This window comes from Folsomia candida, unplaced genomic scaffold (genome assembly GCF_002217175.1).
Source record: "Folsomia candida strain VU population unplaced genomic scaffold, ASM221717v1 Fcan01_Sc028, whole genome shotgun sequence".
NCBI classification, from domain to species: domain Eukaryota; kingdom Metazoa; phylum Arthropoda; class Collembola; order Entomobryomorpha; family Isotomidae; genus Folsomia; species Folsomia candida.
Window position 1 is genome coordinate 1,238,277 of NW_019091220.1, and position 27,791 is coordinate 1,266,067.

Here is a 27,791-nt window from a genome sequence, read left to right on the forward strand (position 1 = left end):
GTAACTGAAACCCGCTCGTCTCAAAGTTCCTCGCGTGCTCATTCACTCCTCGTGTTCACACAGTTCTTGCATTTAGTTTTTTTTTTGAGATTTCCGAATAATTAGTTAAATTAGTGTTTCAAAATGGCAAAAAGTTTAAGAAGCAAGTGGAAGAGGAAGATGAAGGCAGCAAAGCGAGAAAAGAATGGGGTCAGGGAAAACGACCGTCTAATTAAAATGTTGACCGCCGCTGGCGAATATCCACAAATTGCAGGTAAAAGCCTCTTGCAATAATATTTGATAAGATAAAAGTGCAGCATAATTATGCAAAGTGTCATTTATTGCAGGTGAAATTAAAATGGAGGACGACATTACAGAAGTGTCGACAAAAATTCCTATCGTTGAGGCCAGACGCATCATTCGCCCAAGAAAAATCCGTCGTGGCGGTGACAAACGGAAGTCAAGGCGAGATTTGGCTGAAGAAAAAACAGATGACGACGAAGAGGAAGTGATTGATGACGACGAGGAAGATAAAGGTGAAGGTGAAGACATGGCCGTCGATAAGCCGGAACATGTCTTTAGCAAAAGGACTATGCGTGATCAATTTGGTTAGTTAACTATTCAATGAATTATGTAATTGTGGATATTTCTAGTTGTACTTATGAGTGTGATCTAAACCACAGGAAATTACCCCGCTTGGATGAATAAACGGAAAATGAGAACACAACAAAAGAAAAATAAAAGGATATCGAAACGCCGAGCATTATCAGTTTCAGGAAAGAAGATTAAAAGATAAAAAACAAGTTTGATTTAATTTGCATTCTGTCAGATTTATTAATTAATTACGGATAACTTGGAAATTATATTTAGTAAACGTAATAGTTTTTAACAATTTCAAGATATATCTGACCATCTACCTTTATATTTATTAATATTTGTGTTTCAAGCAAATAACAATCGCAGTAATTATTTCTCGTTTCTCAAAAATGTATGAGATGATTAATAAGTGCATAGAATTAATTTTCACAAAAAGGTACAATTTTTCATCAGAGAGGAAGAGAGATCGATAACATATTTTCACAAGAGTATATAGATTGTCCAGGTAGGTAGAGAATTAGTGGTCGAATGGGGAATTTGTTGATGAGTTGATTAAAAGTGTATGTACTTGGTATCATCACAAGTTGTCGCTAATTTGTTGCCGGATTAGATTAGAGAGGACGATTTTAGTAGATATGAGTGATTTTCAAATTTTGGTCATAATTTTTCTTTACGGAATTTTAAATAATTGGAATACGAATCAAAACTATTTTTTTTATAGAAAACATAGATTACTAAACTGCAAAAATAATTCACAACATCAACAGTTAACATATTCGAATCAACAATACTGTGAGGTGTATAAGATGAATTTCATTTCGTTTCTCAATTTCAATCTGATTCGATAGCAGTTCCGGCAATTTCTGCGGCAGATGGTCCAGCCCACTTTTGTTGTTCGCCGGACGCTAGCAATCCATAGAGCAGGGCCCCGACCATGTACTAAAAAAATGCAAGGTTATAAAATCATGAACGTGGCTGGATATTATAAAACATAATTAGGAATATATTGACTAACAATGGTTGCAGAGACTGAAAATATTCCTCGCCATTCTCCAATCGTCTGAAAATCATAGAAAATCGTATAATACAAAATCCTCTGCATTCATTTATTGCACTTCTCTGCGTTTGTCTTAACGTGTTTAAAATTCTTACACTTGTTGATCCATGTTGTAGCATTTTTCCGGCAAGATAGGGCGATATCTATAAAGTTAAGATAATTGGGGTAAAACGTATGACACAAATTTTGGGAATATTTTTACCAATCCAGGAATGGTTGCAAACGTGTTCGATATACCCATCAATACAGAAGCGTATTGCGGAGCTGAAACATGTATGAAATGAAAATTAGACCTTCAAATTAATTTCGAATCGCTGCAGTTCGTACCAATGTCCAAGTGGTTGACGCTGAAACCGGCCCACGCAAATCCACCCAGACCCACCGAGAATGTTAGACATGCCATCGCCCAACCAGGGCTTCCCACATATGCGGCACAAATCATAAAGATCGTTTGACAGATGAACGCCACACCTGCATAAAAATTAGCAAAATTATTAGTTTAATTTATCCCTAAATCAGACAGTAGATTTTCTGCCGTACATGTGAAGGTTTTTCGAACCACAGTGGTACTGGCGTAATGAACTCGAGCATAATCCGCCATGAATCCGGCTAGTTGGACCACGACAGCCATGAGCATGTAAGGGAGGGCAGACAGTAAACCGGCCTGATTTACACAAAAAAAACTCTGATCAATATTTCCTTGAAAAACAGTACAGATTTTGCATAACTCATTTGCTATACCTGACTCATTTCCAGGTCAAACATGTCTAAAAATGAAAATATTTTCAAATTACTGCACAACGTAATTATAGTGATCGACTAACCATTCATGAACCGGGGCAGGAAGGTCAAGAGCGTGTAAAATCCCCAATTTTCAGCAAAATGTGCACAATTAATTGCCCAGACTGGTAGCGAAGTCATCATCTTCCACCATGGCAGTGGCTTGTGGCGCTGAAACAATTAAAATAATATGCGAAACATTAAGATAATTTAATTGTGAAGAATTCCTGAAAATATGACAGCGTGCATACATACATTAGCTGCAGACCCTCCAGCATTGATACTTGCTGCGATGTAATCAATCTCATCCTCAGAAATTCTCTTATCCTCCGATGGGCTATCACCAACTAGTCAAGTATAATGGAAAAATAAGTTAAACATACTAAATAATTCAATTTCAGTTAATTAAATTAAATGCATACCAGTGATCATCCAAAATACTGCCCATGCAAACGCTAAAAGTGGAGAAAAATATCTTAAATGTAAAGAAGTCCCACGAGAAAAAAATGCTGAAAATTACCCAGCACGCCAAAAGCATAAAAAATACTGTGCCATCCATACAGATCAGAAAGAATTCCAGAGATCGGAAGGGCAATCACGGTACCGACATAGGAACCGGAAAATGCAATTGTCGCCAACCGCGACCTTTCCGTGATGGGTGCCCATTGCGACCACACTGCGTGAATGCTAGGATAGACCACACCCTGGAGAATAATGGAAAAATGTCAGTTTGTCAAAAGAAAAATCTCAAATTATAATTTTGAAGAAATTATTACTCACTTCCGCCAATCCTTGCAAAACTCGAACGGCCATCAATCCTTTCACCCCAGCATAGGTCACCACCACCGGTGTTATCATGGCTAAGACGGACGATGCCAACACGCCATAGCCAAAAACACGCTTCCCACCCAGTTTATTAGCCAGCCTATAATTTAATCCATAATTAAATTCATTACTTTTTATGCAAATTAGTCAATTGTTCTCACCATCCACCCGGAATCTGGGTAAAAATGTATCCATAAAAGAACGTGCTCAAAATCAAGCCTTGCTGTTGCGAGTCCCAATCGAACGCCGGCTTTTCGCCCTCCGTCTTGGGGGCAGTCATCGCCACTATCGCCACGCTCAAATTGACTCGGAGCGAGTAGACGTTGCAGAAACCTAAAGAAATTTTTAGTTGATGTGTACTTAGGACCCAGGACGTCCGTCTAGTAGTACTGTTTATGATAAATTCCAATTTGTACACCAGTCTCATTTGAATTGTTTGTCAGGTCTTTGTCAACGAGATATCGAAGTGTAAATAAATGAATTTAATTGTTACCCAAGAACGCGAGAGTCGCAACGCCATATCGACGAGGAAGGAAATAGCTTTATATAAAAAAAGTAGTGTAATTAGCTAACTAAATATAAATAACAATTAGTTAATTATTCCTAACTTTGCAAACTATGACACAACTTACTTGAACGGATTATACATGAAAACCCTTGCCCACCATTTCCTATCAAATGATAGAATAATTTAGAAAAAAAAATCTCTGTAAAAAATCTAATTGCTCAAATAATATGTACCGTCTCAAATGCAAATCCGAATCACTGCTGGTGTCACACGCTCCTTCCGGTTCTGATGATGCCAGTGCGGCATAGTTTTCAGGCGTTTTGATCAATTTCTCAGTATCTGCCATGACTTTCTCCGCTTTCTCTTTTCACCGTGAAAACTATATCCAGCTCTTTATTCTTATTAAGTATTTTATGAGAACATTACGACCCCAATGATTATTTTAATTCAACATGACCTACTTGCTTCCTATCTGGTTAGGCAAATGTAGCAATCTACTCAACAGGCGGTTGTATATTTATGTATGTGCACTAACAAGATGCCATATCTAGCACCACCAGAATTATATGCTCAAGACCAGCCTACAAGCTACACTACTTATCCTCAACTTTGTGTATGGCAAACAAGTATTTTATTCCATATTCTTCTGATCTCTACCCCCTAGAATAGTGGATGGTAGGACAGGGCAATCTCTGGGTTAAGCAGATAAAGCACATCTCCGAGAGAGAAGCATATGGAGCGAAATTGACATCAAGAGAAATCGACCAACTTTCACCAGCAACAGCATTTCTGTATCCGCTATACAATGCATTCTGCCTGCTACTCTCTTTCTCAGGACGACTTGTTAGAGTGAAGGGGATTTGGAGATAGATATTATTTTGTGTATATATAACATCAAGTTTTAGTCGGTCGGTTTGCCCGGTACATGAGCTGAGCCTGTTTTCACTACCTCGCCCACTTTCTCTCTCCCAGAGGACTGACGGGTGGTTTGGTTGCATGCCTGGGTCCTTATGGTTGAGTTGATGGAATAATTAGCGACCAAACCCAGTCTATCTCAATATATTTCACACTTTCGGTGACCTAGAACGAGATATACGATTCATAGCATTTCGTCGTGCATTATGTGAGACGTGAGACGAGTGAAAATGTCCCGTTTCTTTTTCTGAGATAGTATACACAAGGTTTTGAAGGTGACAGATTGGAATATATTATAAAACACTTCTTTTGTTGAAACACATGTCGGAGGAAGAGTGAGAAATGTGAGAATTGTAAGAATGACGTCTGACATTTGTATTGTAGGGCCATCGGTTTATAAAATAGCAGCAAAACAATTGGAGAAAGTTGTGCAAACTCTCTCGCCATTATACATAAGTGATATGACATTGAACTATTTTTCTGCATACATAAAAATATGTCTGTCTTCCAGTTTGCAAGTTTTTTATGCGCAAAAAATTTGATGGAAACACCCTTCATTTTACGATACACAAAAAATACACGAATCATTTATTATATTACTTTTGATCATGAATCATACGAAAGATTTACCAACACATTTGAATAATGATTAGAGAATGCTATAGATGAGAGTTAGAAGCAGGATGACACTGAAAATCCAAAACTCCAATAAAAGACCAATATTTCATTTTAAATCGACCTTCCAAACCACATTTTCAAGGGAGAAAGCAAAGGCAATTGAATCAAGTATTAATTTTAGTATATACTTTTCCGCAATATTTTCCAGTCCAAACCCCTAAACTGTTTTTCATACCAAGATCAATAAATTGTTTATTATTTAGAGGGTTAAACTGTTATGTTCGCTGATTCAACAGCTATTATGTCTGTACGTTGGTTAGATCTGGCACAATAATATTTAAGACTTTCCGTAACGCACGGGGCGACTTTCTCCTCTACGTAATACAGGTAATTAGTGGGGTACAGTCCATTCGTTCCAATATATTTTCCCATTTCCTTAATTATTCATCCTCTGCCTTCCTCCTATCCTATCTATTATCTTTGTTCAGCAATATGTATGCATGTCTAGTATGGATCCCCCACCACGTAATATACAATTTCCCAACCAAGCCCACATTTTCCAGCACAATTTCCATTCCAGGGATACATAACTTGACATTTTTTTCAGAATAGGAAAATAATTAGCCGCAATAACATATATAATTTATAGCCTTTCGCTTCACCCTTTCTGGAAATGATAAAAATCTACCAAGTATTTTTAAACATCCATATTTACAATGATATGCTACAACAATGACAAATATTTATATGTACAAGATGTGTTTTAAGATGTATTTTATGGTACCGGCAATCGATTTTCTACTAAAATCGCTGTCTAACAAAATTTCTAGTATGCAAAATTTGAAGATTTTTTTACAACACTGACAACCTAATTATGTATATACATTTTTTATACGAGGTGAATGATCTTCCATATTGCTAGAAATACACTTTTTTAAAGCATGTCTGTCCCCCGTGGTAGTTGATTATATTGCTCAGGTATTATTCCTTCCAGGTACGTTAATTGTCCTTCTTGCTTTTAATTTACTATTTAACTACTTATTTTGTATCTACATTTTACCCCAAATTATTCTAAGAAACGAGTGAAACAACACGAATAAAATGCATGCATGCAACAACGAAACTACTCACAAGAAGCTTGTACATTACAAGAAATTATTTTGGTGGTGTGACTTTAAGCCTATTTTTTGATCCCATTGTGTGTACATCTATTTTTTGCGTTACTTATGCGATTTCGTCTATGAAGGGTGACGAGGCGGAGTGGCAGAAATGCCATCCTGCTTACCGTCCACCTGAGTGGGCTGAATGGAGGTGCTGGGTTCAAGTCCTAGTGCCTGCAGTGGGTTTTTCTCGTTTTTCCCCACTGCCAAGCTCAGGTACTCTTCTCCCTCCCTGGGTAATGGCCCATTCGTGGGGTCCAGTGGTTGTAATAAAGGTTTTTTTTTTTTTTTTTTTTTATGTATTCTTGTAATTCTATTATTATATTTTATATGATTCGTCTGCTTTTGACGTTGATGTCCCCTCTTCATCTTTACCACTACTGTGAATTGAGCTTTATTATTTGTTGTATAGAATTGCTCTTGAGCTTCTCTCCCCTCTTTTGTAAACCTCTTTTGACAAGGTTTACAATTGGAGCAGGATGATGAGATAGGTTGTCACGATGGAGAAGAAGGTCAGGATGGTGGAACCCTGAATGTCGTAATAGTCTCCGCAGTTGATCCCAAGAATTCGGCAGGCATGAAGCTAAAGTTTTTTTAAAAAAGGGAAATGACAAAATTGTATTATGATTTTTGACATTTCAATCTCATTTCAACGTCACAATAAGTCTAGTTGACAAATAAAATGACAAAAGGAGAAAGTCAGCTTACTTTCACTTCAGCAGTTTCGTATGGCTTTCCTCCCCGGAGAAGTTTCGGGATTTCCTCCAACCATGAGTAGATGAAGATTTCCTAAAAAAATCCAACAACAAAATAAACTAAAAGTTTCTCCACAATTGTTAACCATACTTTCAATCACTCACCGAGTCTTCACCCAATTTTCCCAAGAATGGGAGCAGACAGCAGATTCGGAGGGTGAAGAAGATCGAATAAGTCGAGAAGAAGATGCTAAAAAGTCACATTTTTTTAAAGTCACAACTTTTTTCAAAAGTATAAAAAAAATCTAAATAATTACCTCGTTATGATGGAATTATTCTCGCTTGATCTGTAAACAATTTAACAAAAGTGTAACTCAAAACTTTCTCCACTTTCACTTTGACTAATCTACATATCATGTAAATGTAAGTACCGTAAGAATACGAAGATGAGGATGCACTAGAAAATAATATAAAATTTATTACAAATTTAATCTCACATTGCCCCCAAAAAATATCAAATATCATTATTACCATCATTGCCAAGTACATCGTCTGATGAGCCAAGAAGCTTCCAGAGAAACATTCGTTGATATTTTCCACGACGAATTCGACCCTTCGGTAGTTGTCCGTTGCTTCTTCGACCTGCATCTCCTGCTGCGACCCGTACTGTGTGGCATCCCTCTTTTCGATATTTTCCGCAATTGTGGCCACGTCGAGGGTGTCATTCTTTGGCTTTTTTCGTCCGCACACGGCCCTCCTCTCCATCGACACAGAGTTCAGATTTGAGAGGGACTCGATGCAGTGTCGAATCTTTGAAAATGGTAAAAATAATATAGGGTTGCATACATATTTTAAACATTACATTGTTCATTCTCTGCCTTCAACCTACCGATCGGACGCAGCCCATCATCAGGATTTCGAACGAACCAACGTGGATGACGCAGAGTCCGACCATGTAGAATTGCATGGCAGACGAGGCGTAGATGATGATCGAGTTATCACGTTTGGGGTCCAGCAGAGAGGTGAAGTACGCGGGGAAATCTGAGATTTAGTACAGAAAATTTCATGAAAATCCCTATATTTCGATCCTAACAAGTACATTTACGCTAATTTTTGTAATACCCGGATTTGACAGATTATGCAGCCCCACGACGCACGAAGTTATGATGGCGATGAAGCAGTACATCCACATCAGCTTCTTGAAGGTTTTCTCCTGAGCGTGGAAGCAGAAGAGACCGCGTCGAAAGGACTCGTACTCCATTCCTTCCTTGATCAGAGCTGGATCGTTCATGTTGAAGATGGTCGAGACTTTCTTTTCCTTCATGTTGGCACCAGTATCCTTTCCTGTAGGTCGAAAAATACTCGTAAATACGCCTGTGTATCATAAAATTATGAAATTCTAATGAAAACATGTCCACCTCCAATCAAGTCTTTTTCCAGTTGGACCCATTGTGTCAGACACTCGCACAACTTCTGTCGCTTCTTCGAGTAGAGGATGAGACTTGGAAGGCTAAAATAATCACCGTGAAAGTAATTAGTTACGAATTATTTTACAGCTATTTGCAGAATACCCCATGGAAAATATTATTCTTACGGGAATAGTGCCATGATTAGCCAGCATGATTGTGAGAACCTATTTCCAAGATTATACATAAGCTACATACGTACATTTTTATGTCTAATTAGCCAAATTTAATAATTTATTTTACCATCCCAACTTATCCACCCGTCCCAACACGGAGGACACTGTGATCATTCCCAACTGGTAGAAGAGATACAGGATGAGAAAGGTCGTGTTGAGGGTCGCCCATAGTTTGGTAGGTCCAGATCGATGGTAGTCGATCACAGTCCCGTCCTCTTGAAGGTTGAAGGGAAAAACGCCGAAAAACGTCGCTAAGTTGAAGAATTTTGTATACGTTTTAGAATACGTACGACCCGACATGGTCACTTAGTTGGTGCCCCTTTTGGCACAGGGTCAGGTCAGGTCAGGTCAGGTACGACAAGTAACTAAATAAGCAACAAAATTTGAGAGAAGCAGACGCGAAGGTACTAATCGTTCGCAGGATGGACGCAAACTGGACCAACCTTCACCACACTTGTGACGACTTTCACCCCAGAATTTTGTCCACGTCGACTAAGGAGAATAACATATTTTAATATCGTCGTCGTCGCGTTTCATAAGGGGTCACACACCAAAATCAAGAGTTGGGATATTTATCGCATATACTATACACTGCCTGTTGGATGATGGGTTGGGTGGGGCTGAATGGCTAGGTCGACCCAATGACGGCACGTTATTTAGTCACTGAATTAAAGATGATGCCGAGAGAATCTTTAAAATTCATCCGACTCCGCTAAACCCTTGTTCAAACGGGAAAAGCAATTATTTATTCATTGGCAAAATTATGGGACGATCGATGCCCAATTTACTGCTGGTGGAACGCTGCTAAATGACTCCTGTTTTTGGCAGGTATGGAAATTGACGGGTTAAAACTAAACAAACAAACAAATATACGTATTTCCATTTCTTAGGAATGCATATGTATGGATGGGGTCGATTTTATGGCAAAATATTGAGGGAGGGATGGCAAAACTCATTTAAAAGCAGTTTGGCTGAATTGGTAATTTTATGGCCGACGGAGAAAGAAAGCATTTAGACGACGAGAACTGTATGTATTTCAATACGATACGAAGGTTGTCACTAATAGTTGGATGATTACTATGGATGGGTGGGCCTGGGCATAGGACGGAGACCATCATAAATCATGAATTTCCAATTTTAAGACTTTTACCTCATAAATCATGAAAAGGTATCGATATTCAATAAGTCAAGCGTCCAAAATCAACAGGATGACGACTATGATGATGGTGAAATACCACATCGTTTATTTTATTGTACTCGACTGAATATTAGCATGTGTATTATTGCTTTGAAGTAATGTGAGACAATACAAGGGCTTGAATAAAATATGTACATAGTAGTTCTGGCTAGAATTTCATAAAATTAGCAGCAGCAAAAATCGTGTAGTGTAACAAAAGGGCTTAAATATCTAAATTCCGAAAAGTGATTTGCGCTTAAAATCTGGGTGACACCACACAAATGAATCAATTCGCGTGTGAAAATTATTTCAGACTAAAACGGAAGGCAATATGAAGGAGTTGTTTTACAGTGAGAGCATATTAAATATGACCATGAAATCAATTATTATGCATATATAGCTGAGGTCAATAGTAATAGCAAACTGGTGACTAATCCGAATTATTTGGAAGATTGTCATCCCCTTGACTAGTTGTGGTAGATGAGTTATCGTTATCAGGTTGAGAAGTAGGATTGTTGGGTTGAGTACTTCGTCCAGATCGGCGAATGTGGGATAGACACGAAAGCTATAATGAGACATTTGAGCTAAGTATACACTTTCTAAGCAAGTATGCCATTCATCAGTTAGTCTATGACGTACCATCCTTATCATAAATGCAGCAGGGACTGTTATCGTGTCCTTTGTTTCTTCTAACATGAGTTCGTTTCGTTTTATGAGCTATGAAAATAGCAAAAACCATTATAAAACAAGTATCCTTGCAGCATGGCATGCAGATTTGCTTATATTGCATACCTCAGCGGCTACATCTCTGTTGAAAGTACTTTCTTCTGCCGTGGGTGCAAATATCTTGACATCATAATCAATCCCTGAGGCAGCAATTAGTGGATCAAATGGATGTGGTTGCACGTTATTGACGACGTGATTGTCCGCCTCTAGAATTTGGACTAGTCGACCCGTGTTTTTATCCCAGATGAAGATGTGACCGCAATCAGAACTGAACAATATCAGATTATAATTTTAGCAAATTGTAGGAATATTTTGAGAATAATCTTGTCTTATTTAACTCACCCACTGAGGACGAACTTGTCGCCGTAAAAGTTTGCTTCTTTTATCATTGTTCTGAGTTATAAAATTAGAATTACATAATAAATTAGTATAAATTAGCTAAACACGAATGTATTTATACCTCGCATTTCGATGTCCTGTGAATTTCATTCGAATCTTTCCACCCGGATATCGAGACATTGAGAGTGCTTTCTCCCATGATTTTTTAGCATTTGAAGAACTAGTCGGTTTTTCACCCCTTTCAATGTCAATTGAATTTAACGCGTCTCTTTCCATTTCATTTCCGACCGACATTGAAATTAATCCAGCATTTCCACCTCCTTCTCGATAGCTTAGATTTACTGCGCCTGGTTCAACTCGGTGTCTAAAATTGTCAAAATTTATCAATTAAATTATAACCAAATTCTACAATTTTCTTTCTTGAATACTAAATACCTATTAACGAAGGAACTCCGTAAATTGGCAAAGTCATCCTCAATCACGCTCGGTATTCCGGATCGATTATTACTAGAATTAGGGTTGGAATTTCGGGCTGGGTTAACAAAAGGTAATGCTGGGAGAGTCGTATCTTCAGTGCCTGGATTTTCGTCGCTCCCACTCTCTGGAGCACCACTTTCTCCTCCCGGAGTTGTGGGAGGATTTTCATTGAGCATTTGTGCCAGGACGAGGGTCATTCGTTCCATGAGGGATTGGTGCAGAGTGGGGCGAGCTTGAGCGATTTCTGAGATTATAAAATTTATTATTTAAATTGATTGATTATGTATATGGGACAAATACCTCCAGCACTTCCGTCCCTCTGTGGTCTAAAAATAGTCGTAAATAATCATGAAAAAAAGAATTAATTTAATTTCTCATGTATTTACACCTTAAATGAATAAATTCATACCTCGCATTTGGGCCCGTGTCAGACCAATCTCCTCTTAATCTGTACAATTTGGGATAATTTATGTCTCTTTTACTCAATTGACCATTTGATCACATTTTTTTATAACTATTTACCTGAGGCGTTTTAAATTTGGTTTAGCCTGTTTTTTGTCTCTGGTTAAGTCTGACTCGTTACTTTCAGAAGATGGTGCACCAAATGCTTTAGATTTATCATCATCCTAGCAGAAAATATGACAAGATTCATAATTTCTTAAAAATTGGTTCGTTATGATAATTCATTAAACTTTGTAAATTACCGTGAAATCAAATAAATAGAGAGAATCGCTCGAGTAACTGGCAAGAAGTTGAGTTCCCGAAGGCGTATAGGTCAACGACGTGATTCTGTAGTATCGGTCACTTAGTTCTAATTCAGGTACGGCAAGTTGGCGCACTTGACAAGTTTCTAATTAATTGGTCAATTAATTATAATGATCATTTTAAACAAATCATCTTAAAATCACGCACCTGCCGCGTCAACTTCATTCTTCGACCCCACAGTTAACCTTCGTCGGTCAAATACTTTGACTGAGCTGTCTCCCACACCGATTGCAAGGTACCTAAGATCTCAAAGCTTGTGATATACATAAATTTCTCTATAAAGCCATATAATATTTTTAATACCAGGGTGCCAACGGATTTACAGCCATCGACGTCACGGCGCGTTTCGTCGTGATGAGAACGTCAGTCTATTGATTCGCAGGTCAAGAGTAAGGTCATACCTTTAATTGCACAATTATATTACTTAATTACGGGAGAATTGATGCAATCACAGTGGTCTTTCTGTCTCAGATCGAAGAATCGAACGGTGCCATCTTCCCCTAAAAATCCATAATTGGATAATTAATAATTAACTTTGTAACTATTCCATGATAACCGGTGACGGCTTCACTCACCACAACTAAGAAAAGTTCTGCTCTCATTCGGTACCGTTAATATGGTGTAACATGTTCCTTCATGACAATTAAATCTGGAAGCCGAATTTTCTGTCGAAGATTTATTAATGTCCGTGTAGAGTATCAATCCATCCCCAGAACAGGACACGATTTGACTATCGTCACTGTATGGAAGAAAGTGGGCAGAGAAAATGTTGGATTTATGCGACGTTTTGTATTCCCAAAGGATCTGTAATGATCAACATGAAATTCAATAGTCCAAATTTTAATTCTGGATTTTGAATGAGTCAAGAAATTCTTACCCGAGGTTGCAGGGGAAATGGATCAATAATCTTTAAATGTTGGTCGTCCGACCTATTATTTTTAATTAAACATTAAAACATTAGTTTTCATAAAGCATGAACAGTAACATAATTAATTAACAGAAATTGTCCATTGTTTGTTACCCGGATAAAATTGAAGTACCGGCGTCATTCCAACAAATCGAGTTGACACAGCCATGATGGACATTTGCAACTCGATAGCGTGTCATTCGATGGATTAGTCCCTCGTCATCTATCAAAAATTATTAATTTACATGTGATAAATGATGACCCCATTATTTACACTTATGTATGATTATTACCTTTCGCAAGATTGTACAGCAATCTCCTTTTGCTAGCGGTGTTAAACTCCGTATAATTTGTAACTCCATGAAAAAGGCTGTTGAATTGAGCCTTTCTCCGAGACATTTCTCAAACAAATTGTTACCACTTCCGGTTAGACTGAAGAAGTACAAGTTGTACAAGTTATACTAATTAAACGGATTAAAACTATTACTGTTCATTAGTTAAACTTCAAGGTAATTAGTGACTGCAGACTAGATTTCCTCTTGGCTAAATGTTCTGAAAATGTGGTGCTCCCATTTTTAGAACTCATCATTTGTGACTTTTTTTGGATATCCTTCTCCCCGAAAGTAAAACACATGACAACTTTTGCTTTGGCAGCATGCCGAGAAAAGAAAGTCAGATTTTGTCAATGTGAAAACTGTGTATGTGCTTTGTTGCTGTTTACACTTTATAACTTCCGGTCTTTACTGGTTAAAACTGGTGTTGGATGGAAATATGGAATTTTTTTAAAGTTTAAGCAATAACTAAATATATGTCAACGATATGTATGTCTTGTATTGTTATTGTCACTTGAATGACAAAAGTCAATACAATTCAAGACACGGTTTACACAAACGGCCTTCACCAAAATATCTACTCATTCAGTTTCATTCAATCAACTTTTATGTATGTAACTTTAACTTTGCACGTATTTACCAACTGTTAACAAACTGTTGTAATGCGAGACTTAAATATGACATGACAAGTGAAACAGCAGTTCATTAATCTGACACACTAAACTTCAACTTGACATTTTAACCAGTTTAAACTAATTTTACTTTTACTGGAATGAATGGCTTCATTGAGTAGGAAGCATAGCGGCTCAAAGGCAATCGATTATTAATGGCAGTATTAAATTGAGTGTAACACTTTTATTTTATTGCTATAAATCTTAATTTAATAGACCTGAAACTACTTAGAGTGAAAGTGTAGCAATACGTCAAAATTATGCATTTTTCGGCAGTTTCACAAATCCGGAGAAAGTCAACTTTCCCGGTGTTCAATCGGATCTAATGAGGAAAGACCTTGGTAATTTGCTAACGTGTAAAATGCAACTGGATAATAAAATCCACATGTTTAATCGCTTATCAATCGTCATGCATGCATACCCAATGTTCCCGAAAAATATGAGCGATGATAAACCACTTGAAACTATAGTTAAGCTGGATCAATCATTAGTGCAATTATGACGCATTTAACAGATTAGGATAGTCAGTATCACTTTAATTTAACGATTCAAAATACAAAATTCAAGTCAAAGTTTTGCTCATATACACTCCATCCAACTCGTAACCCAACTTTCTATAATAATTTCTCGTCCCTACGCCTGAAATCACAGAGATTTTACAACTTCCATGCTCAAACTTTGCAATATTTTCGGCTTCTTCCATTAACAGGGTTCCATATCCTTGATGTTGAAAGTTTTTAGGATTCTTTGCCGTTACGGGGACCACAGATCCGTAAACGTGTAATTCACGCACAATTGAAGTAGCTTGTGGTTTAAGTTCTGGTCGAAATGTGTCTGGGGAGCATTTTCTTAGTCGAAGTAAACCAATCAATATGTCCTGATCGGGATCTTCGTACGAGAGAAACGTCTCCCAGCCACCGTTCGCTTCGTAATCGCGGCGGATTAATTCGACCTGCAAAATTGAAATGATTTAATTAAACAGTTAGAACTTGAATTAATTTATAGTAAGAAATTTCACCTTATCGGGTCGAATTTTATTATGAATTTCCTGAATTCCAACTTCTCTCGTTCGCACGTCTCGACACTCCAATCCCAAATCCTTCATTCGAGCCAATGCTAACTCGCGAAGATTTCCATATTCGACCCCGGAAGTGACCAGTGGCATCGGAATATCACGCTGGACACGGTACACCCTCGTCCAAGGGGGGACAAGAGATAAAATTTGTGCCGTTAGGTCAACTAATGTGTTGGGAGGGTAGGATTTGTAACGTCCAGCCTTCCATAATTCATACAGTCCGGTTCCTCTGATTACAAGTGTTGGGTATAATTTCATCCCGTCGGGGCGAAAGTTAGGATTTTCAAATAGTTCCTGAAACAAGTTGCAACATTTTTGAATAGTTCAAAATAAAAAAGTCTTGAAATTTTGTATGGTAAAATCTCCACCTCAAACTGTAGCATGTCTCTCTCAAGTCCAACATTAGGCAAATCTGGCATCATATGAGTGACAACTTTGAATCCGCAATCTTTCGCGAGTTGAAAGCTTTCACATACTGCTCGGACCGTGTGTCCACGATTAGTATCACGGGCCTATATGAGATAGAGTAAAATAAAATATTAAATTTTAAAATATTTGTAAATGTTGTAAAAGTCAAATAAAAATACCACGTCTTCATAGACAGATTGGACACCAATTTCTAGCCTTGTGCAGCCATAGGCCAACATGTCTGAAAGGTGTCGCTTGAGACAGTAGTCGGGCCGAGTTTCGATCGTAATCCCGATGCATTTGGTGCGACTTCGTTCAGAATAATATACAGCTTCCTTGACGTTGTTGGACGTATGACCAGAGAGAGCGTCGTGTAGGTTGCGGATGAAATAGTCACGATAATCAACAGGGAGGCTCATGAAGGTCCTAAAACAGAATTTTGGGTAAGTTTTGTTGGCGAAAATGTGATATTTTTACATGAAACATACCCTCCCATTACAATAAATTCGACTTTATCGACGCTGTGACCCAATTGCTTTAGCTGCAATTTATTAATATTTCATGTACTAATCGGATAATTAGCTTGGTAATTAAAGCTAAATGTACCTGATCCACTCGATGTCTTGTTTGCAAATATGGATTATATCTCGCTCTGATGGCTCTCATCGACGTAGGCTCGTACCCGGTGTATGACTGGGTTGAATATTCAAAATCTGAATCCGGCCCTCCTGAAATTAATACGTCAATTAAAACTACATAATAATTAAATAATTCGCCAAATACGCACCTGGGCAATAAACGCATATATTCCCAGTCATATTAATATGTGGACATCTATGTGGCTTGCACATCACGGCGACGATGGCGATCTAATAGAATAATCATTTAATGTTAATTTATCGTAGTAAAAATATTGCTAATTAACTTTAATTATTTTACCCCACTCGCCGTCCTGACAGGTTTCGCCCTCAGCTTTGGCATTAAAGCTTTCCGATGCTCGACTGGAACAGCGGCGATAATGTCCTATAATTGGATACGTAAGTAATTTCATAACTAATAATTACTTGGTTGGCTTATCTTACCGTAAGTTTAGGAGACGATTCCAATCCATACTTTCCACTTATCCTTGCCTTCAATTTGGTCACGGTTTCATCACTCGGCTTATCTTTCGACTTGTTGTTTGACTGGGTCAGCAAAGTTTGGATTATTTCGCCAATTGCTAATATTTGCCGTTGTGATTGAGGGATTGCCTTGATCTCCTCGGGGACACGGCGACCCATTTTTAATTAATTTTATTTATTTTAGGTCAACCTTTGCAGTAGTTTACTTTATATTTATTTAAAAATTGTACTTCTTCAACTTTCACCAAAATCCACGTTGTTCTCAAAATGTGTTTAATTCACAGCACACCGCGAAAGTGCAGGCACGTTTTGTCTCCGGCTGCTCTTCTCGCTCATCTCGCTAAAAAATAATTCGCATTTTCACAAATTGGTTTGAAAATTGAAAATTGACAAAATTTAATGCGCGTTCATGGGGCGGAGGCGGAGCTGATCAAAATTAAAGGTAAGCAATTGATTTATTTTTGAATAACGAAAAAACTTTCAGAATTTCATAATTAGAATTTATTTGCATCATAATTTGAGTCTTGCTCGTTTCATAAGTAAATGGTTCATATCAAAATACTATGTTAGATTTCTGATTACTTCACAATTATAAATTTGATAATACACAATTATTTAATTATTGTCTGTACTGCCAACCATACCCCCACTATTATAGCATTTATTGTGGTAGCTGATTTCTTTCCCCAGTGGGATTTGTCGTTGTAGGTGAGCCATGTCCGTGTTCTTTTGAGGTAATTTTACTGGTGAAACTTGACAAAGCTTTGTCAAATTTACTTCTTATGTAACCCGTACTCCGAGACTTCGATACCGTTCCTCCAACGCGACTTTTCAAATGGGCGTAGAATCCTCCCTTCGTAGCACCACTCCCCGTTTCTCTCGGCCTGCTCGTCATTGCTGCTGCTGACGACGATGACCCATTACCATCCCCTCCAGGTTGGTCTCCCATCATATTTCGATGAATTCTGAAAGAATTTGACCGCACAGGAAGAAAGGCAGGGTGTCGTTGCCCCGTTTGAATTGACGCCCCCACAATTCCACTCTCTTCGGGTACCACGACTCCAGTAATATTTCCCCGTTTCACTCCAGTTTTTGAGTACGGAATTTTACTCGGTGGTGGATTTGAGGTCCCCATCACCAAAGATGTCGACGAACAGGGTACCGTTGATGAGCTATGATTATCATAAAGATTCGCTTCCGTCAGAAGAAACGTACCACTAAAATCTACGGAGGAGGAATGTTGCTTTGAAGTGAGGTCGGCTTCAGAAGCGTGACCTCCATCACCACCGATTGACCCACCGCCTAAATGATGCCGTGTCCCCAGGGGAGAACACCATATGGGAATCTTACCCATTTTCGGAAAACTTTTCTGTCCCATTGTCTGAGACGTTGACGCATGAGGTGGTACTTTGGGTATCATTTCCACAACTCGTGGTGGTCTCGGAAGCAGCGTCGTCGCTAACTTCCCTCCCGGGGGACTTGGAGGTGACGTTCTTCCAGGTTTAGGTGCAAACGAGAAGGAATTCGAGCTTGAGCTGAAACATGGGAGAAAATCTGCCGGCAGAATGTTATCTCGGATTGGTGAAACCGTCCTAACTTCCAAGGGATGACTCTGCTGGACTACTTTTCTTATGAGTGAAGGTGACTTTAATGAATCTCCCCCTTCAATCAATACTACTTTCTCTTCCGAATCTACCTCATCCAAAATGGGTGTAAAAATAGTTCTCTTTGTCTGCACGAAAATTCCCCCAGATTCTTCACCGCCTAAATTCTCCTCGTTTTCTTCATCATCTTCGACGAGTACTGGTTTCGCCTTTAGAATAATCTCCGTCTGCGATTCCGCATCCTTTGACATTGTATTGTTTCCCATAATACTCTCGTTCTCCTCACTAACCGTTTTCAGCAGACCGCATGTTTCCACTTCATCATCACTGGTGAATGCTGACAAGGATGGGCTTCGTGCCGACAAAGGGGTAGAAATCGGTTCAGAAGATCTCCGTCGACAGGATGTAGGAAACTCGGCACGGTAAAAATCAGAATCTGTGGTGTTGGAGGCGCCAGAGTTTGCCTTTTCATGGGTGGCGAATGAATCCGTGGCTTCTTCAAAGTCAGAGGAACTTGAGGCGGAAGAAATCTGGGGAAAGTATTCAATTATTAGTTACCAAAGTTAATTTTCAACCGTTTTTTTTGACCTACTCTCTGTTCCTGTTCATTAAGAAGTAGTCGTGGCTTATCATGTTCGTCATAATTATCTTCGTGTTCCGTCGTGCCCCCTTCTTCCTCCTCCTCCTCGTTCTCATCCCTCCTGCTTTCACTGTCTCTGGCCGGAGTGTCATCGTCATATCTCGTTTTGGCAAATTCCGCCCGAACTCTGGCCTCCATTTCTTCCTCTGCACCCTCCCCTTCTTCAGGCGGAGGTCCATAATATTTCGGATGGAGCAACGCCATAGTTGAACTTTCCGGTTGGATTCCTCGCATTTCTTCCCATTCGTATAATTTCTTAGTAAATTTTTCCTACCCAAAATTAATACAAACTTTCATTTTAGACAAATTTTAATTTTAGTTACTTAATTACCGTCAACTTTTCTACTTTGCACTTTGCTGTAGGCGTCCTTATCCAGACTTCTTCACTCCTTCTCGTATTTTGCAGTGCTTCCTTCATCTTTTCTAACCTGGCTTCCCTTTCCATATTTTTCTTCATCTCTCTCTCCAAACGCTTCTTCTCTGCCTCAATCTTCTCCAACTGCTTCTCCAGCCAGGCTAGCTCTTTCTGTCGAGAAGATGATGATGACGACGACGACGCCTCTTCTCCTTTCGCCACCGATGTCGAAATTGACGCCGAACTCTTTTTCTTCCTTAAAAGTTTATTCTTGCATGGAGTAATTTTTTCCGGGGAAGATGTTTCTCTCATCGAATCCGGTGTCTTACTCATGTGCTTGATGTTTTCCCACTCGTGTAACCGCTGTGAAAAGTCTTCCGGAAGAATTTGCTGTAACTCTTCATCGGTATACGTAACTTTTCCGGTTGAGATGAATTTCCACATTTCCCATTGGCGGAGTCTCTTTTTAAAATCTTCGGATAAGTTGTCTATCGCGGTTTTATTCGTGTCCGGGCGATGTTCGGACATTCGTTGGTGGAGCTCTTGAGATAAGCGTTTTTGAAGATTGGCATAACTCTGTTGGATTTTTTGGGATTCTTCTTCCAAATTTGGGACATGTTCCGTGGCGTCAGTGGTCATTTCGCCCGCGTTGGCGGAGACGGAACGAAGGAGAAAGTTCGTAGGGGGTGAAACTGACGGTGAAGAAATTAAGGTTGGATTGTCAAAGTCAAACGTTTGCTTTTGTAACGGTGTCGAGGGTGCGGAGCAAGTTGGGGGTAAATTCTTGGAGCTTGAATCCAATTTTGATGCTTTGTTTAAGCTTGTTCTCCGATTAGAATGGGATGTTGTAGTGTGAATTATGGCCGTTTTCACTTTGTCCCAAGTTTTCTTTAGTATTTTGTGACTGTTCTTATTCTTTGTGGAGGTGGAACTACACGCCGGATTGAATTCGGAGGGGTGGTGATAATATTCACAGTCGTGGTGGTGGTCTGTCGTGGGGATGATGATATTTGGGAGAGATCGCCATCTCAATCGGTAGTTGAGGTCCACAATTTGGAGGAGATTTTGGACTGATTTCGCAATTTGGTGATGATGATGATGCGGATGAGAATCCATTTTAATCAATGATTTGCTCAGATTGATGAAAAAAGCTGTGACTCAGGGGAATCTACTTTCACTCAGTTCGTTGAGAGTTGATTTAGCCAACTGAAATTATATTCGCCGTGTTATAAGGACCAAGCGAAAAGAAAGACGACGTTTAAGTTGGGTGGGATATTTACTTGCAAGTTTTTTCCCCCTTCAATCATATCCGCATTATCCATCCCGAGTTTAAGTTGGACTTGCTATTTTTGGTTGATTTTTCAATGCGTCTCTCTCTCATGATTTCTGGGTATTTTTAGCTCTTGAACTTCTCCGCATCTTGTTCTTATTTCGTAGAGCGCGGATGGATATGCTGCAATGTTAAAAAATAATGAACTTTGTTTCTGGAACAGTAAAAGAGCTGAAAGTGACGGATGAGCCGGAAATCTAGTTTCAATACATGAAATTCCATCTCTCTCTCCTGTCCTACCGATGTTGATACGATGGTAATCATACAAGAACAAGAAACCCGTCATTGGATGAGTTTGATATACAAGTTTCTCTCAAAATTTGCCTGGCTGGCTGACAGTTTTGTTTTGGTATGTGTATTCAAAATTCAAATATTTATGAGATAACTTATAAAGCCGAAAGTTTTGAAAATTTAGGACTTTTACGAGAAAAGTCACTGGAATATGTTACCTCTGTCTTGCCAAGATTTTTTACCAACCTTGAAATCTCACGATTTAGCAGATTTACTGGATTTCAACAGTATTTCGAATAAACATGGATGGGAAGCCTCGCTTAAAAGGTTTACTATTTTATATGTAAAACTGCCTGTCTATTTGTCAACGTCATTTCGTTGTAAAAATCATCTACATTTTTTTTCGGGCAGAAAGCAAATTCCTCCCCTTAATTTACTCGCGTTGAGATCTACAGTAAAGCTGCTCTCATTAAACAGACGACTTGTTATCGATGGGCAGAATGACGAGAAGAGTGACGATTACGTCGATGAATTCAAAACTCTCTTTAGTCGACATGTGAAACCGAAAAAGCGTCATGAAATCATCTCCTTTTGCTCAGTCGTTTCCAAAATGTGCAACTCATCTTCCACCTCGCACATTTTCGACGTGGGGTCAGGATTAGGTCATCTCTCGAGATATTTGAGCTACGGCTGCTCTCTGAATTTAACATGTATCGATTGTGTCAATAAATTCGGAGAATCTGCAACGTGAGAGATTTCACCAAGAAAAATATATTTTTACATTTTTCCTAGAATTTCAACTGTTTATGTTTATTGTTAGAAAATTCGATTCAGAGTTGGAATCATTTCTCACCAAGAGGAAAGCAGGATCGCATAGCAGACCACCGATCCATATATGTGCCCGATTAGAGCTGAATAAACATGAGAAAGAGTTACAACTTCAAGACGAGAATTTTGGCATTGTGGGTCTCCACTCTTGTGGCAACTTGGGTCCTGTGATAATTCACAATTATGTAAATTCTCCAGCCAAGTTTGCCCTCTCGGTGGGATGCTGTTGGCAAAAAATGGATGGGAATGGGTAAATAAAAAATGTGTGGTTTAGATTTCAACAGTTTTTACGAGGTAAATTGTGACTGATGTAACTGTCAGGTTTCCACTGAGTAAATACGGGACGGAGAAGGAATTTAGATTAAGCTATGAAGCCTTGGAGGTTGCATGCCATGCCATTGAACAGTATTGCGAAAGACTGAGGGGTGACCATGTGGGGAAATTGATGGTGATTTTTTTTCATGGAAAAATACAATCTTTTACAAAAGGCGTTAGGTGATGGTTTTGACGAATTCTCGGGTGAATATCTTTGGCGGGGAGTTGAATTTTGGACTGATTTTTGGTAGGTTGCAAGATAATACTCTCAAAAAGATATCTTTAAAATTTTAGGGTGCTAGCTTCACAAATGCACCCTACAGTGCCCCCGGAGTTGGTAGAAGCCAAAAAAACACTTTCCAAACTTAATTGCTTATATAGCATGATAACCAAAGAGGTCAGAGGTGAATGATTGTTAATATAATAACCCTAGATAATCATTGCATGTAATAATAAAAGAATCCGTAATGAATCACACAACGTGGGCCTTCCATCATCGCGGATAGTTTGCCCAAAAAATGATAAATCAGACCGTGCGCGGAAAAATTAACCTGCTGACCTTGAAAGTTGACCCACCGGGTCAAATGCAGCTTGAGGGTAAAGCTGGAAGTGTCCTAAGTAATATTAAAACAAACAGTCAAGATTTTGTGTAAACAGTTTTATAGAAGGACCCGAGCTAATCAGCTGTCGCAGAATCCTAAAAAACTCGTGAACTTATTTGGAAAATTAATGGTCAAATTTTTTCGAAAATAAATTTTAATAATCTTTTGGTGTCCCCTGCTGCAGAACTATTTTATCTACAAGGTACAAGTGACAAAATAATAAAATTATTGCGTTTTGGTTAGTTAAATTATTTCTGAAGTTCGACATCGAAAACGACGGGAACTTTTCCAAAAAGTTTATAAGGTCTGATGAAAACTCAGTCCGTGGGGTGTAACCACTTATCAAAATTTTGTCAAAAGTACTTACAGTGCAATATACTATATGTACCTTGGATAAAAACCACGTTAGGGATTTTTAGCATCAAAGTCGTAAAATGTGGGGGCCTTAAAAGTGGAAGAGTTGCGTTAAAGAGCGCATTTCATTAGGACAAGTATGAAATTAGACTGTAAAACGGACTTAAAAGATAAGCATGAGGCAAAAGTGGTTTTATATAGTGAAAAGCATGCTAAGTCCCTTAAAAATAGTCGCAAAAACTATTTTTGCATCAGGACCTCAGAAAAAAATATTTTGTTCAACGCCATTTTATAAGAACACTGGTTTGGAAAACTAAAAAAGGACACCTCTCCAAATTTGACCTTGCCTCATTTCGCAGAGTACACAAAATCGGAAGCCAGATATGCTTACCTATAGTTTGAGACATGGGCTTTCAGATAAAAAAAGTTAGAAATCTCTACGACTAAAATCCATCCCGCAATTAAGGCATGAATTCGTCAAAACCATGTCCTAACGCCTTTTGTAATATCAAAATTACACAAATGCTTAATAGATTCATGCTTATCGCGCCGCATTGGAAACCATACTTGTTCAGAAGTTTGGAATTCAGAGGGCTGGATTGAAAGGGGTTAAACATGCGGAAAGAATATCATTTTGCGAGTAATGTGGATCAAATAGTTATATTAAATCAAGTAGTCCTAATTGCTTTAATTAAATTAAATGATATAATTTAGATATGCTCATCAAGCCGTGAAAAATTTGGATATTAACTTATCAGACGATAGCCTTAAGACTGAAGAAATTGATAAAATGCTTAAAGACTGGTTTAAGGTAGTCTTATTTTTCTCATTGAGACAACTCGTGGCGAATGTTGTCGAAACGCTGGTGATTTTGGATAGGTTAGTAAAATAATAAATCATACAATGTGACATTTAAATTTAAAGTAACGAAAGAATTATTGCAGGTCTCTTTTCATAAAAGAAAACCTTCCCGACGCTCATGTCCAAATTGTAGCGTTATTCGATCCAGAAATTAGCCCAAGAAATCTTGCAATTATAAGTGAAAGGTGATGAAAGTTTCCGGAATAATTAATTCGTTTACAAGAATAACAATTTTATTAATTTTTCTAAATGCTATTTAATCGTCAAATCGTATAAACATTACTTGTTCTCTGGTTAAAATTGTTTAAAAAGTCGAAGACGTTGAATCAATAAAAATCTCACTGCGTACATAGCACAAAACGTAAGGTAACCTAAAATTGGTTGGGAACATCCACATTTATACGAATATTATTGTTTAAAATCATAAATACTCAATTACGTTTTTACTTACATAGCACTCGACAAAATAAATTCATCCATTCTCATTCAATTTAATACATAAATACGGACAGTTACATAAGTAATTAACGAAAAAGCGCTTTTAAAAGTGTCGTTACATAAAAATTGTATTTAAATGGTAATTTGTAATTGATCACGGTTTGCAAAAATACAACGGACAGAATGGTAATTAACTCTAAATGAACTCTGAGCAACAATTAATTCCATCCACTTTTAAACCTTTAGTCTTTCGCTACTTGCACTTTGATTAGCAGCACTTTGATTTCTCTGGAATCGCTTCGGGAATAATGGCCGAATTGTGTTGTGAACTCCTATGACCAAATCCGGACTTGATGCCTTCCCAATTTTCATCGTCAACTTTATAATCACCAGACGTCACTTTGTTGTAAATCTCTTGCGTCACAGTTTGAAACGCTTCCTCCACATTTTTTCCTGTGCGTGCCGAAGTTTCGAGAAAATGGATGTTCAACTGCTTAGCGCACGCGGCCCCTTCTTCCGTCGATACTTGACGCATGTTGGTCAAGTCACCTTTGCATCCGACGAGGAGAAATATCTGCAAATTATTATTATTTTTTAGTTGCTGAATTGGACAGGTAGTTAATAATTGTTTATACTAAAAAAATAGTTACTTACTGGGTCGACGGGATCTATATGCTTTTTAGCTTCTGCCATCCAATTAGGAATTTTTTCAAAGGAAGCACGAGACGTTATGTCGTATGCGATGATAGCTCCAACGGAGTTGCGATAGTAGGATTTTGTGATTGATCTAAATACACAGATAAGCCAAATTGTAGCAGATTTTCGTAATTTCTTTGATAATTTGTTTAGTCACCTGAATCTCTCCTGCCCTGCTGTGTCCCACAGCTAATTTATCCAAAAATTTAATTTAATATAATTTAACATACAATTAACTAATATTAAAGTCATAAAACTAATTGTCTAGACCTGCAATTTGATCTTTGTCCCGTCTTGTAGCTGTACGAGTCTGGCAAACTAGTTGAAAAATTATTTGGTTAGAATTACATGAATCATTTGATAAGTAGTGAGTGATGTCATCATCATAACTTACAAAGTCCACTCCAACCGTGGGATCTGAAACCTTGAGTGATGAGAACCAAACGAATTGTAACATTTTATGTCCGAATTAAAATATTTTGTAAATTTCTCTTATACCTCTAAAAACTTTCCGTCCGTGAAATACCTCAACAGCGTGCTTTTGCCCACTGTCGTATCGCCAATTAATATCTGTATAATATAATATTAATAATTTATAGTAATATTCTGTAATATGGTCATAATATTCTATTAATTATTCCATACTAGTCTGAATTGGTAGTCGAATATAGGATCCATTATGTCTCGCATTTGTATCAACTCTGGAACTCGTCTCTTGTAAAACGCCGTCGTGAATCGTTATTATTTGACGCCGAGAAAATATTTCCACACTTTTCTTTTGATTTTGATTAAGACTTTGACCACTTTGACTTCTCTTTTGATTTTGATTAAGACTTTGACCACTTTGACTTCTCTTTTGATTTTGATTAAGACTTTGACCACTTTGACTTCTCTTTTGATTTTGATTAAGACTTTGACCACTTTGACTTCTCTTTTGATTTTGATTAAGACTTTGACCACTTTGACTTCTCTTTTGATTTTGATTAAGACTTTGACCACTTCGATCTACGACTGTTGAATGTATACTGGATAAAAGTTTGTTATGTAGAGATCAAACTTATTACGTTTGTGTATTAACTTTTATTATTTGTTATTACACTAAATGAACACGATTTGCTTAGCTTTGTGACGACGTATTGGAATTCAATAAATGAACAAAAACTGGAATCGTTTAAACATTTAGTGTTATCAAACTTCAAACAGAATCAATTTTGACGTGCAATTTAAAAATAATGATGCGTTACAGGGATTTTCTGTCGCTGAAACTGAACTTTATATGTTGTAATGACACGTTTGTTTCTGTTATTACTGGATAAAGAGTCAATTTGTTCAAGTTAAAGTTGTTGTACGGGCTGTCATGCCATTAATGAAATTAACCAAGAAGAGTTTAATAAGTTTTTCTGTAAGTGTGACTTTCTCCATCCTCCCCTCTACACATATCGCACTATTCTCACTGCTGATACTGCTATGGGTTGAGAAGGTTACTTACTAACTCACACCATTCACGTTCACCAGCAGCACTTAAATAACACGTTACAATATTACATACTTTTTGTCATGTTATGGATGTATATATGGTTCAGTAATAAGTAAGTAATAGATAGATATCCAAGTTCTTAATAATAATATTGCGTGATTTTGATAATAAGCACAAATAGCAGCACAGTAGCATTTGTATTCATGTAGACAGTTCATTCGTATTGTGATTATCGTATAATGCACTGCGTATTCATGTTGATGATGATGCTATTCTAATAAACTGGATTGGTACGTATTTGTGTACATATGTACATAAAATGAGTCATCCTCCCTATATATTTCTTGACAAGGGCTAAATGTCCCATGGTAAAAAGGACGCTAAGGTATTGTTCAAAGGGGTTCGTTTAAACATGGACTTTGTACAGTCAGTTGACCAGTTTTATCAAAAGGGACGCGATAAAAGGACACAGGGTCAGTTGGGGACTTGGCTTCCTTTTCCGCAGTAGGTTGTCACATGACCACACTGTTTTCCTTTTAAGTTTGAGGGTTCATGGCAAGCGAAATGTGGTTCATACATAATAAAATTATACGGGAAAGGACATTGAGTCGTGTTGATTTGTTGTTGCGTTTTATTGAATTATTGATCTCTTGGACTTTGCTAATGCTGGACATGCGGTTCTCTCACGGTGTGAGTCACATAGCATTTGATCCCCTCTGATCTGACTCACAATTGAGAAACATAAATGACGACACGATTCTAAGAATTTATTAGTTTTTTTTCTTTCAATAATGCATAATGTTTTCTAAATGTTTTGCGGCTACTACTAATTGTAAAATCGTTAATTCAGCCAACGTACCATCATTATTTTCATAATGATATAATAATGTTATAATTTTCTCTCGAGTCTCAACCCTCGAATCATGAAATAAACATTAATCAAACTCGTGCCCATAATTCATTGTATAGCATTATATTCGCCAGTGATGCTTACAACAAATTTGATAGATGGATGGATAGGATACAAGATTGCCCATTACGGGCAAGGACTTTACATTCCTGATCCTGTCGAAATACTTGAGATTCTTCTTCATTTCCTATTTTGTCAATCTCTCTCCTCAAACTTGTTGTCCTGGCCAATTTTGGTTTGACGGATTGACGAATTTGAATATTAAGTTCGCTACTGAAAGGTAGCCAAGCTCGGTGGAAATTAAATTCTCTGCATGTTCTACGCATACCAAATGCTATTCACGTTTATTTCGATATGCTCAATAATGTGCCATTCA

The 27,791-nt window shown here is 37.9% G+C and overlaps 8 protein-coding genes across 11 annotated transcripts; 2 read left to right on the forward strand and 6 right to left on the reverse strand.

The window, feature by feature from the left end:
• The first annotated feature begins 15 nt into the window (after positions 1-15).
• Positions 16-948, forward strand: LOC110860016 (protein LLP homolog). The gene is made up of 3 exons (XM_022109061.2): positions 16-253; positions 327-587; positions 663-948. The coding sequence occupies exons 1-3, from the start codon at positions 124-126 to the stop codon at positions 773-775; spliced, it is 504 nt and encodes a 167-aa protein (XP_021964753.1). The 5' UTR covers positions 16-123; the 3' UTR covers positions 776-948.
• Positions 882-4,455, reverse strand: LOC110860017 (sialin). Its single transcript, XM_035859844.1, has 17 exons — positions 4,208-4,455; positions 3,980-4,137; positions 3,871-3,909; positions 3,732-3,778; positions 3,400-3,571; positions 3,194-3,338; positions 2,934-3,117; positions 2,836-2,868; positions 2,669-2,760; positions 2,458-2,584; positions 2,375-2,400; positions 2,174-2,297; positions 1,961-2,104; positions 1,836-1,897; positions 1,729-1,776; positions 1,592-1,636; positions 882-1,515 (listed from the first exon to the last, which is right to left on the reverse strand). The coding sequence occupies exons 2-17, from the start codon at positions 4,090-4,092 to the stop codon at positions 1,408-1,410; spliced, it is 1,509 nt and encodes a 502-aa protein (XP_035715737.1). The 5' UTR covers positions 4,093-4,137; positions 4,208-4,455; the 3' UTR covers positions 882-1,407.
• Positions 4,456-5,218: 763 nt separating this feature from the next.
• On the reverse strand, positions 5,219-9,352 carry LOC110860023. Its single transcript, XM_022109074.2, has 11 exons — positions 8,844-9,352; positions 8,729-8,767; positions 8,553-8,644; positions 8,257-8,478; positions 8,024-8,175; positions 7,666-7,944; positions 7,566-7,591; positions 7,452-7,481; positions 7,300-7,384; positions 7,148-7,228; positions 5,219-7,022 (listed from the first exon to the last, which is right to left on the reverse strand). Exons 1-11 carry the CDS (start codon positions 9,074-9,076, stop codon positions 6,903-6,905), a joined length of 1,359 nt encoding a protein of 452 aa, XP_021964766.1. The 5' UTR covers positions 9,077-9,352; the 3' UTR covers positions 5,219-6,902.
• Positions 9,353-9,985: 633 nt separating this feature from the next.
• LOC110860021 (DDB1- and CUL4-associated factor 6) lies at positions 9,986-14,459 on the reverse strand. Its single transcript, XM_022109072.2, has 17 exons — positions 13,461-14,459; positions 13,282-13,390; positions 13,138-13,189; positions 12,836-13,064; positions 12,693-12,760; positions 12,564-12,628; positions 12,408-12,499; positions 12,200-12,345; positions 12,018-12,121; positions 11,905-11,943; positions 11,796-11,821; positions 11,454-11,739; positions 11,140-11,382; positions 11,022-11,072; positions 10,746-10,947; positions 10,593-10,670; positions 9,986-10,518 (listed from the first exon to the last, which is right to left on the reverse strand). The coding sequence occupies exons 1-17, from the start codon at positions 13,564-13,566 to the stop codon at positions 10,384-10,386; spliced, it is 2,031 nt and encodes a 676-aa protein (XP_021964764.1). The 5' UTR covers positions 13,567-14,459; the 3' UTR covers positions 9,986-10,383.
• A 217-nt stretch (positions 14,460-14,676) lies between these two features.
• Positions 14,677-17,060, reverse strand: LOC110860022 (elongator complex protein 3). The gene is made up of 9 exons (XM_022109073.2): positions 16,736-17,060; positions 16,593-16,676; positions 16,441-16,522; positions 16,260-16,381; positions 16,142-16,194; positions 15,833-16,079; positions 15,614-15,757; positions 15,189-15,539; positions 14,677-15,122 (listed from the first exon to the last, which is right to left on the reverse strand). Exons 1-9 carry the CDS (start codon positions 16,931-16,933, stop codon positions 14,733-14,735), a joined length of 1,671 nt encoding a protein of 556 aa, XP_021964765.1. The 5' UTR covers positions 16,934-17,060; the 3' UTR covers positions 14,677-14,732.
• A 12-nt stretch (positions 17,061-17,072) lies between these two features.
• On the forward strand, positions 17,073-24,250 carry LOC110860024 (protein RRNAD1). Of its 4 annotated transcripts, none has more exons than XM_022109077.2 (9): positions 17,081-17,216; positions 20,867-21,052; positions 21,119-21,261; positions 21,346-21,681; positions 21,755-22,012; positions 22,084-22,210; positions 23,609-23,673; positions 23,748-23,912; positions 23,978-24,250. In XM_022109077.2, the coding sequence occupies exons 2-9, from the start codon at positions 20,957-20,959 to the stop codon at positions 24,081-24,083; spliced, it is 1,296 nt and encodes a 431-aa protein (XP_021964769.1). In that variant the 5' UTR covers positions 17,081-17,216; positions 20,867-20,956; the 3' UTR covers positions 24,084-24,250. The 4 variants fall into 4 exon arrangements, with proteins under 4 accessions (XP_035715739.1, XP_021964769.1, XP_021964768.1 ...); XM_022109076.2 differs by having other exon boundaries at positions 17,082-17,216; positions 23,567-23,673; XM_035859845.1 differs by lacking the exon at positions 17,081-17,216 and adding an exon at positions 20,067-20,085 and having other exon boundaries at positions 23,567-23,673.
• On the reverse strand, positions 17,261-20,661 carry LOC110860019. Its single transcript, XM_022109071.2, has 3 exons — positions 19,350-20,661; positions 18,971-19,288; positions 17,261-18,908 (listed from the first exon to the last, which is right to left on the reverse strand). The coding sequence occupies exons 1-3, from the start codon at positions 20,487-20,489 to the stop codon at positions 17,436-17,438; spliced, it is 2,931 nt and encodes a 976-aa protein (XP_021964763.2). The 5' UTR covers positions 20,490-20,661; the 3' UTR covers positions 17,261-17,435.
• LOC110860025 (ras-related protein Rab-39B) lies at positions 24,110-26,664 on the reverse strand. The gene is made up of 7 exons (XM_022109078.2): positions 25,674-26,664; positions 25,527-25,598; positions 25,423-25,452; positions 25,299-25,346; positions 25,186-25,217; positions 24,987-25,119; positions 24,110-24,906 (listed from the first exon to the last, which is right to left on the reverse strand). Exons 1-7 carry the CDS (start codon positions 25,716-25,718, stop codon positions 24,601-24,603), a joined length of 666 nt encoding a protein of 221 aa, XP_021964770.1. The 5' UTR covers positions 25,719-26,664; the 3' UTR covers positions 24,110-24,600.
• Positions 26,665-27,791: the final 1,127 nt, after the last annotated feature.

Coding starts and splice junctions, on each gene's coding strand:
- LOC110860016 (XM_022109061.2), top strand. CDS start 124: ATGGCAAAAAGTTTAAGAAGCAAGTGGAAGAGGAAGATGAAGGCAGCA. Junction 254..326: donor CGAATATCCACAAATTGCAG/GTAAAAGCCTCT, acceptor CATTTATTGCAG/GTGAAATTAAAATGGAGGAC. Junction 588..662: donor GACTATGCGTGATCAATTTG/GTTAGTTAACTA, acceptor TCTAAACCACAG/GAAATTACCCCGCTTGGATG.
- LOC110860017 (XM_035859844.1), bottom strand. CDS start 4,092: ATGGCAGATACTGAGAAATTGATCAAAACGCCTGAAAACTATGCCGCA. Junction 2,869..2,933: donor TTATGCTTTTGGCGTGCTGG/GTAATTTTCAGC, acceptor CTCCACTTTTAG/CGTTTGCATGGGCAGTATTT. Junction 2,298..2,374: donor TTGACCTGGAAATGAGTCAG/GTATAGCAAATG, acceptor TGTGTAAATCAG/GCCGGTTTACTGTCTGCCCT.
- LOC110860023 (XM_022109074.2), bottom strand. CDS start 9,076: ATGTCGGGTCGTACGTATTCTAAAACGTATACAAAATTCTTCAACTTA. Junction 8,645..8,728: donor CTAATCATGGCACTATTCCC/GTAAGAATAATA, acceptor TGATTATTTTAG/CCTTCCAAGTCTCATCCTCT. Junction 7,945..8,023: donor TGATGGGCTGCGTCCGATCG/GTAGGTTGAAGG, acceptor CCATTTTCAAAG/ATTCGACACTGCATCGAGTC.
- LOC110860021 (XM_022109072.2), bottom strand. CDS start 13,566: ATGTCTCGGAGAAAGGCTCAATTCAACAGCCTTTTTCATGGAGTTACA. Junction 12,761..12,835: donor CAGAACTTTTCTTAGTTGTG/GTGAGTGAAGCC, acceptor ATGGATTTTTAG/GGGAAGATGGCACCGTTCGA. Junction 12,122..12,199: donor TCTATTTATTTGATTTCACG/GTAATTTACAAA, acceptor ATTTTCTGCTAG/GATGATGATAAATCTAAAGC.
- LOC110860022 (XM_022109073.2), bottom strand. CDS start 16,933: ATGGGTCGCCGTGTCCCCGAGGAGATCAAGGCAATCCCTCAATCACAA. Junction 16,677..16,735: donor AATCGTCTCCTAAACTTACG/GTAAGATAAGCC, acceptor ATCCAATTATAG/GACATTATCGCCGCTGTTCC. Junction 16,080..16,141: donor GAATTTATTGTAATGGGAGG/GTATGTTTCATG, acceptor ATTCTGTTTTAG/GACCTTCATGAGCCTCCCTG.
- LOC110860019 (XM_022109071.2), bottom strand. CDS start 20,489: ATGGATTCTCATCCGCATCATCATCATCACCAAATTGCGAAATCAGTC. Junction 19,289..19,349: donor GCAAAGTAGAAAAGTTGACG/GTAATTAAGTAA, acceptor AATTTTGGGTAG/GAAAAATTTACTAAGAAATT. Junction 18,909..18,970: donor TTAATGAACAGGAACAGAGA/GTAGGTCAAAAA, acceptor TACTTTCCCCAG/ATTTCTTCCGCCTCAAGTTC.
- LOC110860024 (XM_022109076.2), top strand. CDS start 20,957: ATGGTAATCATACAAGAACAAGAAACCCGTCATTGGATGAGTTTGATA. Junction 21,262..21,345: donor TGGGAAGCCTCGCTTAAAAG/GTTTACTATTTT, acceptor TTTTTCGGGCAG/AAAGCAAATTCCTCCCCTTA. Junction 22,013..22,083: donor CAAAAAATGGATGGGAATGG/GTAAATAAAAAA, acceptor TGTAACTGTCAG/GTTTCCACTGAGTAAATACG.
- LOC110860025 (XM_022109078.2), bottom strand. CDS start 25,718: ATGCGAGACATAATGGATCCTATATTCGACTACCAATTCAGACTA. Junction 25,599..25,673: donor TCGACTACCAATTCAGACTA/GTATGGAATAAT, acceptor TATATTATACAG/ATATTAATTGGCGATACGAC. Junction 25,347..25,422: donor CCACGGTTGGAGTGGACTTT/GTAAGTTATGAT, acceptor TTTTTCAACTAG/TTTGCCAGACTCGTACAGCT.